General features: G+C 37.7%; 1 protein-coding gene across 12 annotated transcripts in view; it reads right to left on the bottom strand.

Moving 5' to 3' along the window:
* The window catches only part of Sls (sallimus), a 111,397-nt gene that overhangs the window by 90,277 nt on the left and 5,382 nt on the right, over positions 1-15,738 (bottom strand). For 10 of the 12 annotated variants that reach the window (XM_070672498.1, XM_070672501.1, XM_070672496.1 and 7 more), the window contains 27 exons: positions 14,533-14,655; positions 14,211-14,389; positions 13,869-14,116; positions 13,512-13,768; positions 13,192-13,383; positions 12,881-13,063; positions 12,214-12,822; positions 11,955-12,131; positions 11,595-11,778; positions 11,376-11,506; positions 10,834-11,280; positions 9,883-10,249; positions 9,369-9,793; positions 8,893-9,289; positions 8,505-8,807; positions 8,211-8,371; positions 7,856-8,137; positions 7,554-7,734; positions 7,265-7,479; positions 6,884-7,168; positions 6,046-6,220; positions 4,334-4,671; positions 3,933-4,161; positions 3,610-3,804; positions 3,311-3,514; positions 3,040-3,203; positions 63-2,882 (listed from right to left, as the gene is read on the bottom strand). In XM_070672498.1, coding sequence (XP_070528599.1) covers positions 63-2,882; positions 3,040-3,203; positions 3,311-3,514; positions 3,610-3,804; positions 3,933-4,161; positions 4,334-4,671; positions 6,046-6,220; positions 6,884-7,168; positions 7,265-7,479; positions 7,554-7,734; positions 7,856-8,137; positions 8,211-8,371; positions 8,505-8,807; positions 8,893-9,289; positions 9,369-9,793; positions 9,883-10,249; positions 10,834-11,280; positions 11,376-11,506; positions 11,595-11,778; positions 11,955-12,131; positions 12,214-12,822; positions 12,881-13,063; positions 13,192-13,383; positions 13,512-13,768; positions 13,869-14,116; positions 14,211-14,389; positions 14,533-14,655 — 9,471 coding nt within the window. Of the gene's footprint in view, positions 1-62; positions 2,883-3,039; positions 3,204-3,310; positions 3,515-3,609; positions 3,805-3,932; positions 4,162-4,333; positions 4,672-6,045; positions 6,221-6,417; positions 6,489-6,883; positions 7,169-7,264; positions 7,480-7,553; positions 7,735-7,855; positions 8,138-8,210; positions 8,372-8,504; positions 8,808-8,892; positions 9,290-9,368; positions 9,794-9,882; positions 10,250-10,833; positions 11,281-11,375; positions 11,507-11,594; positions 11,779-11,954; positions 12,132-12,213; positions 12,823-12,880; positions 13,064-13,191; positions 13,384-13,511; positions 13,769-13,868; positions 14,117-14,210; positions 14,390-14,532; positions 14,656-15,738 lie in introns of those variants that run through there. The other 2 variants (XM_070672502.1, XM_070672505.1) reach the window with 2 other exon arrangements.

Below are 15,738 nucleotides of genomic sequence, written 5' to 3' on the forward strand. Positions count from 1 at the left end.
AAGCATGAAAAAAAAAAAGTAACACTGAAAATGGCACACAAGACACTCATTAAATCTCGAACCTTCGTGGATTCGAATCTGCGCAGGCTACTGCTAGTCGACGACGCGTAGCTCTTCTCGAACGAGCTACGTTGCTGTTGAACGGTTTTAGGTAGCGTCTGTGCACTACAAACGGGCAACGAGTCGAAAGAAGTTTCCTCTTTTTTCAAATGATCACTCTCGTAAGTGTGACTTTCGAAAGATTTCGTTTGACGTGCACTCTCAGTACGGCTTTCCGTATGAACCATTGCCGAGGGGCCGTCGCGTTTGCCAAAAAATTTTTGCGTTATTGTGGACGACGCCTTCTGCTGAAATGGCTCGTCAGTATCCGCCATATAACCGCTTTCCTGCTGAATAACTTTTGTTTTGAATTTCGGTGATTCCGGTTTTTTAATAGACGGTGATTTTACAGGAGGGCTCTTTACACTCGGATGTACATAGATCGGAGGAGAACCGGGTTTCAAAGGAATCGGACTTTGCTGCTGCTGCTGCTGCTTGAATTCTCTCTCGTGCCGTTTAAATGTCGTTTTTCTCGCTTTTTCAGACGATTCTTTGGTAACGAGTGATTTCGATGGTCCTGCAAATTGCGCGGGAGTCTCGAATTTCGAAGGTGGAAGCGGCTCGGGCTCGGTGGACCTTGGTCTCGTTGGCTGTTTCAAAACAGGCGGTTTGACTTTTCGATAATGCGGTTCCTCGCTATCGCTTTCATAAGGTCTCCATTTCGCTTTCAAACGGCTGTCAAAGTCCGATTCGTAATCACTTTCGTGACTGAAGGAGCCCTTGATAAACTTAGACGGGACTGGGGTCGAAATTTTGATAGGTTTCTTAGCCGGGACAGGCGGCGGTGTAATACGTACGTCTCTCGGAGGAAGCACAGGCTCTTCGATTTTTTTTTCCACTTTCGTGATATGCTCTAATACAGTTTTTTCTTTTTCAACGAGTGGCGGAATATATCCAATCTCCGGAGGAGATCCCGGCTTGAAATCGACCGAGTCTATTCCCGTCTCGATTAAACGATCTGTTGTCGTAAGCAATTTCGTAGTAGGCTCAATTTTTTTCACCAAACTAGGTGCCTTTAACTCTTTGTCGTCGGTCCAATGTTTTAGATCAAAACCCTCAAACTTTTGCGTCGTTTTAGCTTCCTCGACGTTGCACTCGGTAACACGTTTTTCGAACAGAGACTTTTCTTGAATCGCATTTACAGTATGATCGACTTTAATTGTTTCGGCGTTATAAATTATCGGGCCTAATTTAGGCACAGGCGGAGACGCTTCAGTAATCTCTTGTGTAAACTTTCCTTTGCTGCACCACGATTGTTTCTCAACGTTCGTGGACGATTCCACGCTAATCTTTTTTATCCCGCCTTGCGGTGTTTCCTCAACTTTCCGTTCGAATTCTCTCGAAGAACTTTTATATTCGTCAACCGGAACACTCCACTCACATTTTTGCGTAGCTTTGGTTTGCGGCGGCCACGATTTTCTATTCGAATCCGCGTATTTCTTTGCCCAAGATTTTTCCATCGTCAGCGCGTCTACGGACGGCTTCGGCGACGTAGATCTCAAAATCTCTTGGCGACTGGACGCGGCCGAGTGGCATCTGTATTCCGACAGGTCCGTAGACACGTGCGATTTGGTTTCCACGTCCGACGACGACGACCACGGTCTGATAGGAGAGGCGCTTCTCAAAATAGACGCTGGAGGATATTTCGACGGTTCCATCTTTTCTTCTTTGAAATGTTTACTCTCTTTCTTCTCGTATCTATCTTCTTTTACGCAAGTCTCCTCAAATGTCTCCAGGCACGTTTCTTTCTTCTCGAGATCAAACGGCGGTGGGATCGTAAACGCCTGAAGTGTCTCCGCGGCTTTGGTGAACTCTGGAACTTTTGGAGCGGACGTGGGAAAGATTTTTACACCTCCGACCGGAGCATCTAACGGGGAAAGCGTTTTATCGAAAGATTCCTGAAGCTGCTTCGCTTTGACGAATACGTCGGGTCGTTTTTTTTTTATCTCTTCTGGCTTCGGCATGTAGCATATTTCGGGAGGTGGCTCCGGCACCAAATCGAAACCTTCCATCGTCGTTTCAGGACTCTTCGCCTGCGTTTGCAAAATCGACGAGTCGAAAGTTCTCCTCTCCTCTACAGTTTTTATCTCCGTCGAGGACAGCTTAGGAGTCTCGTATGGAAATTCGAATAATTTATTTTCCACCCCGCGAGACGTCGAGCCTTGTTCTAATTTGAAAAAGAGATCTTGAGCAGCCTTTCTCGCTGGTTGAAATTCCGACGGTCTTACTTCTGGTTTCTTTGTTTCTTGGCTAACAGTCGCTCGCTCGTAACTTTTAGTTAATTTACCGACCTGCGCTTCTTGAGCTTGTCCATCTTCCGTCAGCTTAATCATTTCCTTCGGCCCTTTCGGTATTATTTCACTTTCCTTCGTGATGGACTCGAAAAAGCTCAACGCATCTTTCTTTGCAATCGTGGAAGTTTCCACGTTTTCATTATCGATCGTTAATTTTTCTTCCGCTTCCGATAAAGGCTTCGTAACATATTTGTCGGCTTCTTTTGTAGCAATCGTCTGCTCGGCTCGATGTTTCGTCTCCAAAATAGATGGAGTTTTATGCTCCAATTTCATATGGAACATTTGCTCTGACTTCGTTTCGGTTTCATGGGATTCGATTATAGATGAAATCGTTTCTGATTTACAAGTTTTTACTTGAGGTTCGTCGATCTTTTTCACGACATCGATAGTTGATGTCAGTGCTGTCGGCTTGAATAAATCGATCGCTGTCTTTGGTATTTGTTCGCACGTCGTAATGCCTGATGATATCTTTTCTCCTTTTGCCTCGGACTAGTGCAAATTGCAAGTATTTAATTTTACAAGTATTTAGAAATAATTATTATTGATTTAAAGCATGAAATTATATTTCATTATTTTACATTATTTATATATAAAAATATTAAATTTCTTTATAAAAGAAAAAAAAAGAGAAAAGGAAATATGTTACCTGGACGATATTTTTATCTTGAATATTTTCATAAATCATTGTCTTATGAACTTCGATCATAGTATCAGGCTTTGGTTCAAAAACTGCAATGTCAGCGATACTTTGGGCTTCGCCGCCAGCATTCGTCGCTCGCACCATATATTTTCCAGCATCTTCTTCTTTAGCTATGATTTTATATATACATATATGTATAATAAGGCGCAATAATTTTTTTTTTTTATTACAATAAAATATAATAAAAATTTTTATTATAATAAAAATAAAAATGTACCTTTGTCTATGACCAGCGTGTAACAATTTCCTTGTTGAATAATTCTCAATTTCGGCGGTTGTTCGTTGATCGATATATCATTTTTATACCAATTAACTGTAGGCTCAGGAATGCCAGTAATTTCCACCTCCATAATAATTCGATCCCCTTTCTTTGCTACTTGAGCTTTGAGACGCTTACCAAAAACGGGCGGGAATATTGTTTCTAAAATAATGCAGCAGCGAATTTTTATATATCGTGTATCTCGTCTCGTGTGTATATTCTTTTTTTTTTCTTTTTTTTATGTATGTCCAACTTACTCTTAACGACTAAATCAGCCGTGCTACTGGCACTTCCAACGTCGTTGCTCACTTTGCAGGTATAACGTCCAGCATCTTTTACGTTAACATTCCTCAGTTCCAATTTTACATGATTATGAACGTAACTCGTATTTACATCCTTCGAGGTTAGCTCTTGACCGTTTTTTAACCACACAATCGTTGGTTGTGGGAAACCTAATAAAATAAGAAACAATAAAAAAGGCAGCCACGAACGAGAATAAAATTTTGCTCTGAAAAGTTTTATTCGAAGAATTAGGAGAATTTCAATACAACGCGCGAACACGTACGCTACGCGCACTTACCGTCAATGATACCTTCGAGAATTACGTCGGTTCCTTGATCGACGATCATACCCGTGATCGGTGAAATAAATCTTGGCGCTATCAGCTTCCGCGATGGTTTCTGAACTTGATTCGCTTTAACATTTTGTTTCACGCCATCGGTTTCTTCAGACACGAGAATAGTTTTCTCTTGCCTCACCTCACCCGGCTGGTCTTGTATAATTTTTTCATATTCCTCGATCTTATGTGACTGATAAAAAAAGAAATATTTTCAAACGATCTGTATTTAAATCGATCGACGATATTATCGAGTATTCGTAACGCGAAAAAAAAAAGAAAAAAAAAAGAAAGAAAGAGAGACAAGTGTAAACTATTATTTTCACAAACACGCTACACGAAATAGATGTATTAAATATATTTACCTGCACGACAGGTGGGGCTCCGTTTTCCGAAGTGGACTGTTCAGAACTTTGCACAGTTGTTTTTGTACAAACACTAGTAGGCTCGTGTCCAGATTGCGATAAGCTGGAAGTCACAGTAGACGATGTGAATTCCTTTTTCGTTGACGTTGTTGAATGCGTGACAGTCGACGACATTTTAGTTAACACTTGACTTTCACCACCGCCTTCGTGATAAGTTTTCTCTTTCGAGAAGTGCTTTTCGCTGCTGCTTGCAGGATGCATAATGCCCAGAGGAAGATACGGAACTAATTCAAATACTTCTTTTACTTCAGTTGCAGCCGGTCTCAGAGATTCGCTATCTAGAAATTAATTCAGTTACGTCAATAGGACGAAATTACATTCTCTCGAATTTATCGATAATAATTTTTAAGTGCACTTCGAAAGATCCACCTAATATCGTGCGCGTGATTAGAAAATTATATCTATTTTAATTAAAAAAGAAAAGAAAAAAATTTTTTTTAGAATCGAATACTTTTCACGTAACCGCACGTTAATCAAGATTATAATTTTAATTAATGTAATATTCACTTTATAATTGATAGATACAAATGAAGAGTACGGTAGCGTACCAACCGTACGGTCGAAATGCACCCAACGAAGTAACGAAATACTTTGCCTCCGATCCGCGACAGAAATAGTATCGTTCACCTAGTAATAGGTGAATCGAGCACTCGGCTGCAATATATAACCCAAGACCCAATTTATCGTTGTCACATACTTTTTAATGATGCGCGCATATTACATTCGACATCCGATAAGCGATACAATTTTTAACCGGTTCAGTTACTTATATTTCAATTTTTTTTTTTTTTTAATACCAAATTAATATTTAACTTTGATATTTTTTTAAATTTGATAAATATATTTATTTGCTTGTTTCGACAATAATATAATTTATGTAAATTATTAAGATGAATAAATTATTATCGTACGTTAATTATTATTAAGAAGTTACGTGACAAAAATTTGAAAAAGTTAACAAAACTGTTGCTACGAAAATATATTTGCATTTTTCGAGGGACCAAGCTGTGCTGTGTCGAGTATTCACACTGATAAAAATAACACAGTTTCTGCTTGTATAAAATGCGAGAGGGAGAAATGAGTAAAGAGAAGAATAAATTTCGTCTTTGATGTACTTTTAAATTTCTTCTTAGTGAAATATAGTCTTTTATTCATTTTTAATATTACTTGACGATTTAATATTCTGTTCACAGAAGAAAGAAAGAAAGAATGTTTACGTTATGTATTATATTATATGTATATTCAGGTCACGCTGTAGGTGCAACATAAAAAGTAACGTCCCAAACATACTCAGCAATAACAGATCGAGATCAAATAACTTAAAGTAAAAATAACATTGTCAAATTTTCAAGCAGTGAGCTAATATATATTTCGCGAATTCTATATTTTTCCATTGAACGAAAATTATGATCAATCGTTAACTGAACATTTTTTAACGAGACATACAAGTTGGGTAATATAAATAATAATAATTTGTAACAACGTTACCTAATATTATTTCCACTTTACAAAAAAAAAAAATAAAATAAAATAAAATAAAATAAAATAAAAAGTTACAATAACGACATTATCCCAAAAATTAATATAAAATAAGGCGTTAATAAAAGAGGCAAGTAAAATACGAAGCAAAAATGTTCAAGCAATTAACTTACCAATTTCTACTTTAGCACTGCAAATCGCTTTGCCAGCTGTGTTCTCCGCTACGCAAGAAATAGTACCGACGTGTGCATTTCCAACTTCAGGAATTGTCAAAACTTGTCGATCACCGCTAACGGAAACCAAAAAATCTTTCCCATGAACCGGCCGTTCGTTAAACAACCACTGGATCTGTATAAAGAAATCTCAGTAATAAAATTCGTTATCAACTTATCGAGTAAAAGAATTACGCTCGTTGAACGCGTATGCGCGTGCATCGGGAATAAACCATTGCGAAACGTCTGGTCTCGTTGGATTTCTTATTTTTGACGATAATACGAAAAAGACACGGTAACGAATTAAGAAAACGTTAACGAAATATGTGGTACCTCTATAAGATCACGGTACACCGCATCGAAAGTTCCATTTTATGCTCCGCGGCGCGACTGCAATCGAGCTTTTCACATCAAGTATATTGTTCGCGTTTAAATATAACTCGCCGGGCACAAATTTACTTCTACCCCGTTCTGACAGGCTCGCCAACCTCTCATCGAGACGTTGTTTACGTGACGAATCCAAATTTTAAAACGTTATAATTTCAAGAATAAAAAAAAAATAATAATTTAATTATTATAACATTTATTCTATGATATTAGTAGCAATCCCCGCAATTTAAACGCGCGCGATGTCATACCTTATTAAGTTTGCTTCTTTATAGCATTTGATATTGCACACGTTTAATATTCCTTAATTTTTATGTAATTACAGTTTTTACTTTTTATTTTTTTTTTTATCGCGCGTGGAAAATTGTTAATATTCATTACATTATTATAGAGTATACTGTGTTCAATTTACCTTTGGAGAAGGTTTCCCAGTGGCAATGCATTCGAATTTGGTTGATACTCCCTCGAGCACTTTTCTGTCGTAAAACATTTCTTTGAACGTCGGCTGAATCAATTTCTCTTCCATCTGGATAAATTCCTCGTTGCTCTTAAAATTACTGAGCGATTTTACAACCAATCTAGCAAACGCCTTCTCCTCGCCGTGTGTGTTTATGGCTTTTGCCACGTAATTGCCTTTATCTTTAGGTATCGTCGATGAAATTTGTAAAAAAGCCGTTCCATCCTTTCTTTCTCCAATCTGTTACGTTACGCCAAGGTTTCGTAAGAAATATATCACAGTTAATAATAATATAAAAACTTTATATAAAACGCAGCTTGTACCGAACACGCTTACCAGAATCCTTCCGTCGTGAATCATTTCGCCATTATCCGAGTACCATTTCAAATCAGGTTTAGGTTCTCCGATCACGACGCATTCGAAGATTGCATTTTCACCTTCGGCAACTAGCAAGTCCGTAGGAAGTTTCACAAACTTTGGTAACGTGCCGTTAGTAAGGGCCTCTACCTTTTTTCTCACTTGATCGATTCCACCCAAGATTTGAGACGCCGCTAATAACGGAAAGTAAAGTGTTCGTAACCATGAGTTGTATATTAAATTTTCACATGGACAAAATTATACATACGTGTAACCGTTAATGTACATTGACTAGAAGCTTTGCCACCGGAATTAATAGCAACTACTTTATAAACACCGGCGTCGTCTAAGAAAGCTTCGTGAATAACTAACGAGCACCGATCACCTTGGAAAAGTAACTGAAAGTCTGACGATTCTTTTACAGGCTGCTCGCCATGGTACCAAATTACCTAAAAAGTTTCGAAACTAACGTATTAAAAAAAAAAAAAAAAGAAAAAGAAAAGAAAAGAAAAAATAAAAAGAAAAAAAAATTGATAGCGATAAAACAATTTGAGAATAAATAAAATGTACCTCCGGTTCAGGTTGACCTATAATCACGCAATCTAATCTGGCTGATTGTCCTTCTTGAATTTTAAGATCCCGCAAAGGTAATTGAAATTTAGGAGCTATTGATTCCGAGTCGGTATAAAGTAAGTCGGATTCGTTGGTATCATCGGGCAATTTGTTCACAGAAACGGTACACGTTACGGTGGCTTTTCCGATTTCATTACTGGCAGTCACGGTGTAAGATCCAGCATCTTTCGACGAAGCCTCCGCGATAATTAAACAAGTCCGGAGGCCGTCCGTCTGAATCTAAATAATTATACAAGTAATTATATTGCCTATTGAAATAATCGGCATGCCTTTTATTTTATTATTATCTTACTTTGTGATCTTCGCTTTCAATTACTTTTCCATCGTGAGTCCAAATTAATTCAGGAACTGGATCTCCGTTAGCCTCGCATTCCAATTTCACTTTCTGTCCCGCGCTCACCGTAGCATTTGATAATGGTACCACAAAATACGGTTTTTTCGCAATTTGTGCGGCTAAAATTAATATTAACGTAAATAAAAAAAAATAAAAATAAAAAAAAAATCAGCGTACGTGTTTTTAATGCGTAATTATATGATTGTACATAATTATTATTATGTGTTATTACAATATTAACACCAGACTTACGTTTTACGTCTAAAAACGCCGTAGTAGACGACTGTCCCCATTGGTTTGTCGCTTTACAAGTATACCGAGCTTTGTCTTCCAGGAAAAGCTCATCGAATTTTAAAACAGCTTCTCCGTTATTAAAAGTAATAGCGTAATCTGGAGAATTGTCAATGTTGACGTCATTTTTGTACCACTGCACAGTTGGAAGAGGATTCCCTTTAACGGTGCATTCTAATTTATGGCAGGAACCTTCTCTCGCTAAAGATGGCTGCAATTCTTTTACGAAAACCGGGGCATTGGGCTGTTCGTCCGTAATAATTTCTGCGTTACAAAATTTTTTTCCTCATAAATACGTAAGCACCGACGTATGTATTTATCATGAAATTTTGCATGTAAATCACGTTACCTTTGACAGTGAGAGTAGCTGATGTTTCAACAGAGCCATGAATATTAAACGCACGGCAAGTGTACTTGGCAGAATCCTCAGCAAACGTCTCTTCGATTTTTAAAGTACAAACGCCGTTTACGTAAGTTGTCAAATAATCTGGATTATTCAAAATTGATATTCCATCTTTGTACCATACTATTTCCGGTATCGGCTGGCCAGTCAAGTGGCATGTAAAACTGAACTCCTTGCCTTCTTCGATCACCGCATCGTTTAATAAAACTGTGAATTGCGGAGCTAACGATATTGTTGTATCCGTTTCTGGTTCTTTAGCACGCTCGTCGCGTAATTCTTCAGATACAAGCGCTCTTGGTGAATCTTCCTTTTGATCGATCGGTATACTCTCTTCTATTTCCGTCTGTAACATAAGTACAAATTTTCAAAAAGCTAGTATTGTTAGTAAAAATAATTTTTAAAAAATGCATTCTTTAAAGTACTTTTTGAAGAATATGAATTTCCTTCTTTGTTACGGCGGACGTGATCGTTTCTTCAATTATAGTCTCTTCCGTTTGAGCGGAAACGGAGTGAGAAGTGGGAGGAACGATTTTTCGCGCTTCTTCCTCTTTCAATTTTTTTGCTTCTACGGTGGCTTTTTCTAAAGTCTCGGCAGCGAGCTGCTCCGCGAGGTTCTTCGCATTTTCCGCTTCCACTCTCGCGGCTTCCGCCGCGGCCATCTCTAGTTTGGCGATTTCTAACTTCTTGTCAGCTTCCAGTTTCTCGATTCGCAGTTTCTCTCTAAGATCCTCGGCGTTCTGTAAATTTTGCCTGAGGGTGCGCAGCTCAGAAGAAATTACTGTAAACGAATCCAGCATCTGTCGATTTTCCACCACCACCTCATTGAATTGCGGGAGTCTGTCTGTACCTAAAACGTCACGTTACAAATAAATGATTATTTCATACTTGAGAAAAAGTGCTCGCACAGTTTATTTAAAAATATCTAAGCAGTCTTACCGAAAACTATTGTCGATAATTGTTTCAGCTTCTCAATTCTTTTTTCTTGCTGCTCTTCACCGGGCTTTACGTAAGCATCGATCTCTCGTAGTAAATCGACAGCTTCTTCAGGAACTTTTACGGTTGTTGCTTTACGCGCAACAATTACTAAAAGCTTACTACCTTCTCTAAACCACTTTTTGGCATCCTCCAAGAGTGTGAAATAATCAATACTTAAATTCATTCTCTTCTTAGTATCTCTAACGTACTTTATTAAATTATCCCATCTACTTCGCAGGAACATAATTTCATCCGTCACTTGTGGTGTCAATGGCACAATCGTTTCTTCCGTCTTTTTAATAAAATTCTCAATTTTCTCTTCCAAAATCTAATAACAAGCGTATCAATTAGCATTGAAATTATTTTCGTAATTAGTGGAAATTGTTCCGTGATTCATCTCGTGGATGTCTAGCAAAACTGTCCAGCACCGAGTTAGAAAAGCTAGATATCTAAACGTTTTTCGCCGCGAACTAGACAGCTGGTCGCCGGCCACCGCGGTAGTGTGAGCACGTGCGTGTGTTTACATCGGCCGGCACCTTGCGCTCGAAGTTCACATGGTTGGAGTACGCGCGGGCGGCGGACGGCGAGAACCGGTTTGCCTGGCGAATTCGGCAATCGAGCTAGTTTTACGTATGGTCAGCTCGACAACAGTAAACAAGTACGTGGCGAAAAAACGTTTAAATATCTATTCAGATACACGATCCGCGCTGGAGTGACGAGACGACCGATACTAGACAGATTTTGTTTTTTTTTTATTTTTTAATTCTTATAATTTATGGCTGGCACCAAGCTAGTCACCAGTTAAGAAATATATTTAATCTGCGCGATCTAACTGCTGCAAAATCAGATCAGCTAGATAAATTTCCACTTGAGCACGTAGTAATTGCGAATTATTTTAAAAATATTATATACCTTTATCGTTTGTTCGAACTGTTCGAAAGCAATCAATGTCACTTTCGATACCGATAAATTGTCGCCGATTTTTCCGTCGATATTTTTTAATTGCTCGTGTAGTTCGTGCAGCTCCGAATTAATCTTTTCAATATCTTCTTTAAAAATGCAAAGGCGCCGATGTTTTTCGAGGTGGCTCGACGTTTCGGATTGGAACGATTCAAACTTGTCGCTTATAAAGTTTATCGTGCGCTTTAATTTCTCGATATCCTGCATCGCTTCCAGTGGCCCTTGTAGTTTAATACTGTCAATTATAGCTTCTGATTGCGAACGTACTCGTAATAAAGATTCCATAATAGACGTTTTTAATGCGTCAAGTTTATTTAATGAATTTTCTACGTCGGTCAACTTTGTAGAACTTGATGCATATTCAGCTTCTCGCTTTGCTACTTCAATTTTATGTTCGATCTTAAAAGCGATTAAAAAAAAAAAAGAAACAATAAATTATATAAATTAAATAGTACGTTGTATCGCCTTAAATTATGTCTCAAAATCTGTCTTACCTGTTCAAGATTCTTAAAGATAGAAATTAAAGATTCTAATAATATATCGCAGTCTTTGACTTTAATATTGGTTACTTTCTCATGCATTTGTACAAGCTTCTCTAAGATCGGTTCGGTTGCCTTAACTTCACCTAATTTAATCAAATATTTTAATTAAACGTCTCTGTTTTTTTTTTTGCGCGCGCTAAATACAATATTGCATGAATACGTTTGAATTACCTCTTTCGACGAATAATTGGATGCCTTCGATTCGAGTATTTAATTCTTGAAGAGCCTTATTTAATTCCGACAGAAGCCGTATTCTCGCGTCTTCTAAGTTAATCAAAATTTCGGCTATTTTAGAAGATTGTGTTGTTATAATTGGATACACCGCAGCCTCAAGTTTTGTAATCCAAGCTAATGTCTGTAAAAAAATTAATCATATAATAGTAAAAATTAATAGATACAATCACGAGACGCGGTAGCGTGTATTTCTTTTTTTAAAATACTTTTTTTTTTTCTTTTTAAGAAAGTCAATAAATAACACAAGCGTTTTCAAAATGCTGCAAAAATAATTTTAATATAAATTAAAAATTATACCTTTATACTTTCTTCTATTTTTTCTTGGCATTCTATTTTCCTCTGTCTCAATAATTGAACAGTAGTCTGCCACTTTTCCCACAACTCCGTCACAATCAGTTGTCGATTGCCGAATTTTTCTAAAAGAGTCCGAACACACAGACAGGCTCTTGATAGATCGAGATAACAGTCGTCGATCTACAAAGAAAGAATACGAATTCAATTTCGATGTAACAATAAATCATAATTTTTTTTTTTAAATTAATCACGAGCTGCTTACATTATTCGTTTCATTGAGAAATGCTTTCGCACGATCGTCGAGTTTTTTGTAAAGCGATACATACGACTTCCATCTTATTTCTAGCTCATTATCTGTGCTCTCATCTAACGCATCTTTGTATCTTTTCAATTCGTTTTCGATAGAATCTGTTTCACGATTTAGCTCCTCAACGATTTCATGAAACTGTATATAAACAGTACTCAGCTCGATTCTTTTTACCACTGCGATTTTCGTTTTCGTCCATTCCTCCTCGAGATTTTTTATTTTCAATTGCAACTCGTATTTCTGCATTTCGCCCAGGCGTTCTATAATCGGAAGAACTTCCAACTCTAAATGATCTACCTCTTTATTTTTATTATCCAGCTCGGCTAGTAATTGACAGTGTACGTGACGAAAATCGCATGCGGTTCCCAAGTCGCTCCCCATATCTTGATGTTTTTGTAGAAAAACTCTGGCGGTATTGGTCACCCAAGTTTGTAACGTTTCGTAGTTATCCGCAAATGTATTGAGTATTCTCGAGACCTCCAAGCTTTCTTCTTTATGAGCAGTGCACCGTTTTAACAAGCAAAGCTTACGATTCTCCAATTTTTCGATGGCGTTTCTTACACCCTAAACGTACGTATATTAATTATATAATAAATTTAATTAATTAATCGATTTATCTCACCTGGGCACCGCGCGATTCTTTTCCCGTAATATCCAACAGCGTATATCCTTCTGACAATGGCTTCGTAGTGATGTCTTCTATCGTAGCCTCTGTCTCCGCGTGAAAACGTGCGAGTTGAGGGGAATAAGAAGGATATTCCGTTGTCGTCAATTGAATTTCTAGCTGATTCAGCTTTGAAACGGCCTGCAATTGCATTCGCTCACGTTAGCGATCAAATTTAAGCAGACACATGTAATTCACAATTGAAATAAATATATTTTACTGATCAATCTACGATTTAGTTAATGATTTAAATACTTGGGACCACTGACCGATTGTGCAGAATCGAAAAAGGCTATCGCTCTGTCCAATAACATATTGTATCGATCCAAATCATTGACATAATCGGCAGCGGTACTAAGAATAGCATACGCCTGTTCGATCGCTTGTTCGCCTGCAAAGTGTCCCGATGACACCAGTCGTTCGGTCGATTTAGTTATTTTAATGGCCCTGTCTTGAAATTCCTGCAAAACGTTAAGATGTTTATTCGAAAAATTCCATGTCAAAAATTAAAGGAGTAAAATACTCGCTTAGTTTTTTTTTCTTTTTTCTTTTTTAGTTTGATTGAATTAAAAAGATTAAAAAATAATACCTTCGCTTCGTCTTGCAATTTTTTTAATTCACAAAGTAGCAGCTCTACGCTAGACACGGAGTCTCCCAATAAACTGCAGCTGCCCTCCAACGCCACGATTCTGTCGTTGAGAAGTTCTTCGAGATCGCGAAGATCAGTCGCGAGCAGTGCGAGAGCAAGACATTGCTCCAATTGAGTTTTTCTGCTGCGAAAGGACGCTTCGATCAGCTGCCTTCTATCGTGAAGTTCTTCCAGCCATTTTTCCACTTGCAGCACAGCTAACGAAGTGCAATACTCTCACGTCAGATTATCTTTATTAAATTAATAAGCAAGTAACTGATCAAAGGTATCAAATAAATATTTAAAACGTAAGTGTACCGTGGTTAGCTTCGTCTTTAATTGTATCCGGTCTAGAGTCGATAGTGCCTTCGTTAACCAATTCCTTGAGCCCATCCAGCAGTGTCTTGCCCTCTCGCAGCGCACCCATCAACGCTTCCAACATATCCTTTCGTAGATCTTGAATTTTCGACAGAAAATTTTTCACCGCCTCTATTTCGATCGGTAGCAACGTGTCGTTACACGCCATTTCCAGCGCGTCCATACTTTCCTTGCATTCTGCCGCTCGGCTGTGAAAGGAAAAAAAAAAAAGAGCCAAAATTTATTCTATCAGATAATCAATTCCAAGTACAAATTGTGTTATTACAGTTGATCATATTATACCATTGAAATAATACATTTTGATCGAGTATTTCTTTACGGCGTTCTAAAAGTTGGTTTACATCACGCCAAGCTTGACCCAACGTCTCCGCCATGGCGGTATATACTTCTGCTCTTGGTCTCTGGGTCGCAATTAATTGATCAGCCTGTCGCAATAACTCTTCCACCGGGCTCTGTTTATTCTAATTGCGGCAAAAATTTTTAATTAATAATAATTTAACATACGTTCTACACATTCGTATTTTTATAATTATATTATATATAAATGTTACATTTAATGCAAGATTTTGCAGAATGAAAGATTCACCTTCGTACGCTGGTTTACCTGCAATCGAAGTAGCACTTGATCGTGCGCGTTCGAAAATTCCGTGGCTTCTTTTACCGAAGTACCAAGTTTCGTTAGTTTTGGTTGTAGCTCGAGTATTTTCAGCTTTAGCCATTCGCCGCTCTAAACAAAAATGATATTAGAGCGTAGTAATAAAATCGGATTTCTTTTAACAGTCGTTAACGACGTTGGTATTGAAGTTAAATATTATTAGATATCGCATTTCTTTTTCTTTTTTTTTTTTTCTTTTTGTAACTTGGTCATTTTTATAATTAGAACTGTTTAACCATTGGAGAACGATTTTACCAATATATTAAATAATTATAAAATTATTTAACAGTAACTCGTATAAAATAGAATAAAATGTGGAACTTGTACTTCGGTTTTCCTCAAACGTTATTGAACAGAACAGAGATGTTTAAAGGGTGGGTAAGAAGCTAGTATAGACAGAAGTCGACTCTCCAGAGTTCATCGACTTCGTGAGGTTGGACAGCAGAATGGAGCAAGATATGTTTCCATTTTCATCTTTGGCATACTGCCGAATAACTGCGTTTGGATTGGCCAATTCTCTCTTCTGGTATATATCGTTGCTCGAGAGCGATAAAATTATTTCTTACTTTTTAAGTGATGCATGCAACGCAAAAAGCGTCACGGTATTTCGTAATAATCAATTTAAAAATATTAAACGACGAAACGTAAGTTAAACGTTATTTGTAGAGGATTAATAAACGCGCAGCATACAATAACGTGCAAAAGAAAAAGAAAAAAAATATAAAAAAAACAATCACTTAATAAATTTTCATGCTTGGCGATATTAGAAATGGATCACAAACGTGTCCACGTGCGCTTAGAAATCTCTCCCTAACATTTGCTCTCTCATTTCGAGCGTAAAAGTAGTATCGTTAGATTGTAGGTACGATATAGACGAAAGTACGGTAAAAGGAAGAATCGTGCCACACCGCCGGGTTTAAGCTGGGCCAGGTTGGGCCCAGACTGCCTCGAGCCGTCTCGCACATATATATAATACCGGTTTCTTAGATTATACGAGAGTGCGCGGATCATGCCACGAGAGATCTTTCTCGGTTCGATATGATTTCACCGATTACTCAATCTACTTATCGATTAATCACGCAAGAACCATTACAGAGCGTAATATGACTTTAAATTCGTTGACCGTATTACAATAAAAATTAATATGCATATAGA

The sequence above is a fragment of the Cardiocondyla obscurior genome, linkage group LG26 (assembly GCF_019399895.1).
Source record: "Cardiocondyla obscurior isolate alpha-2009 linkage group LG26, Cobs3.1, whole genome shotgun sequence".
Lineage (NCBI taxonomy): Eukaryota > Metazoa > Arthropoda > Insecta > Hymenoptera > Formicidae > Cardiocondyla > Cardiocondyla obscurior.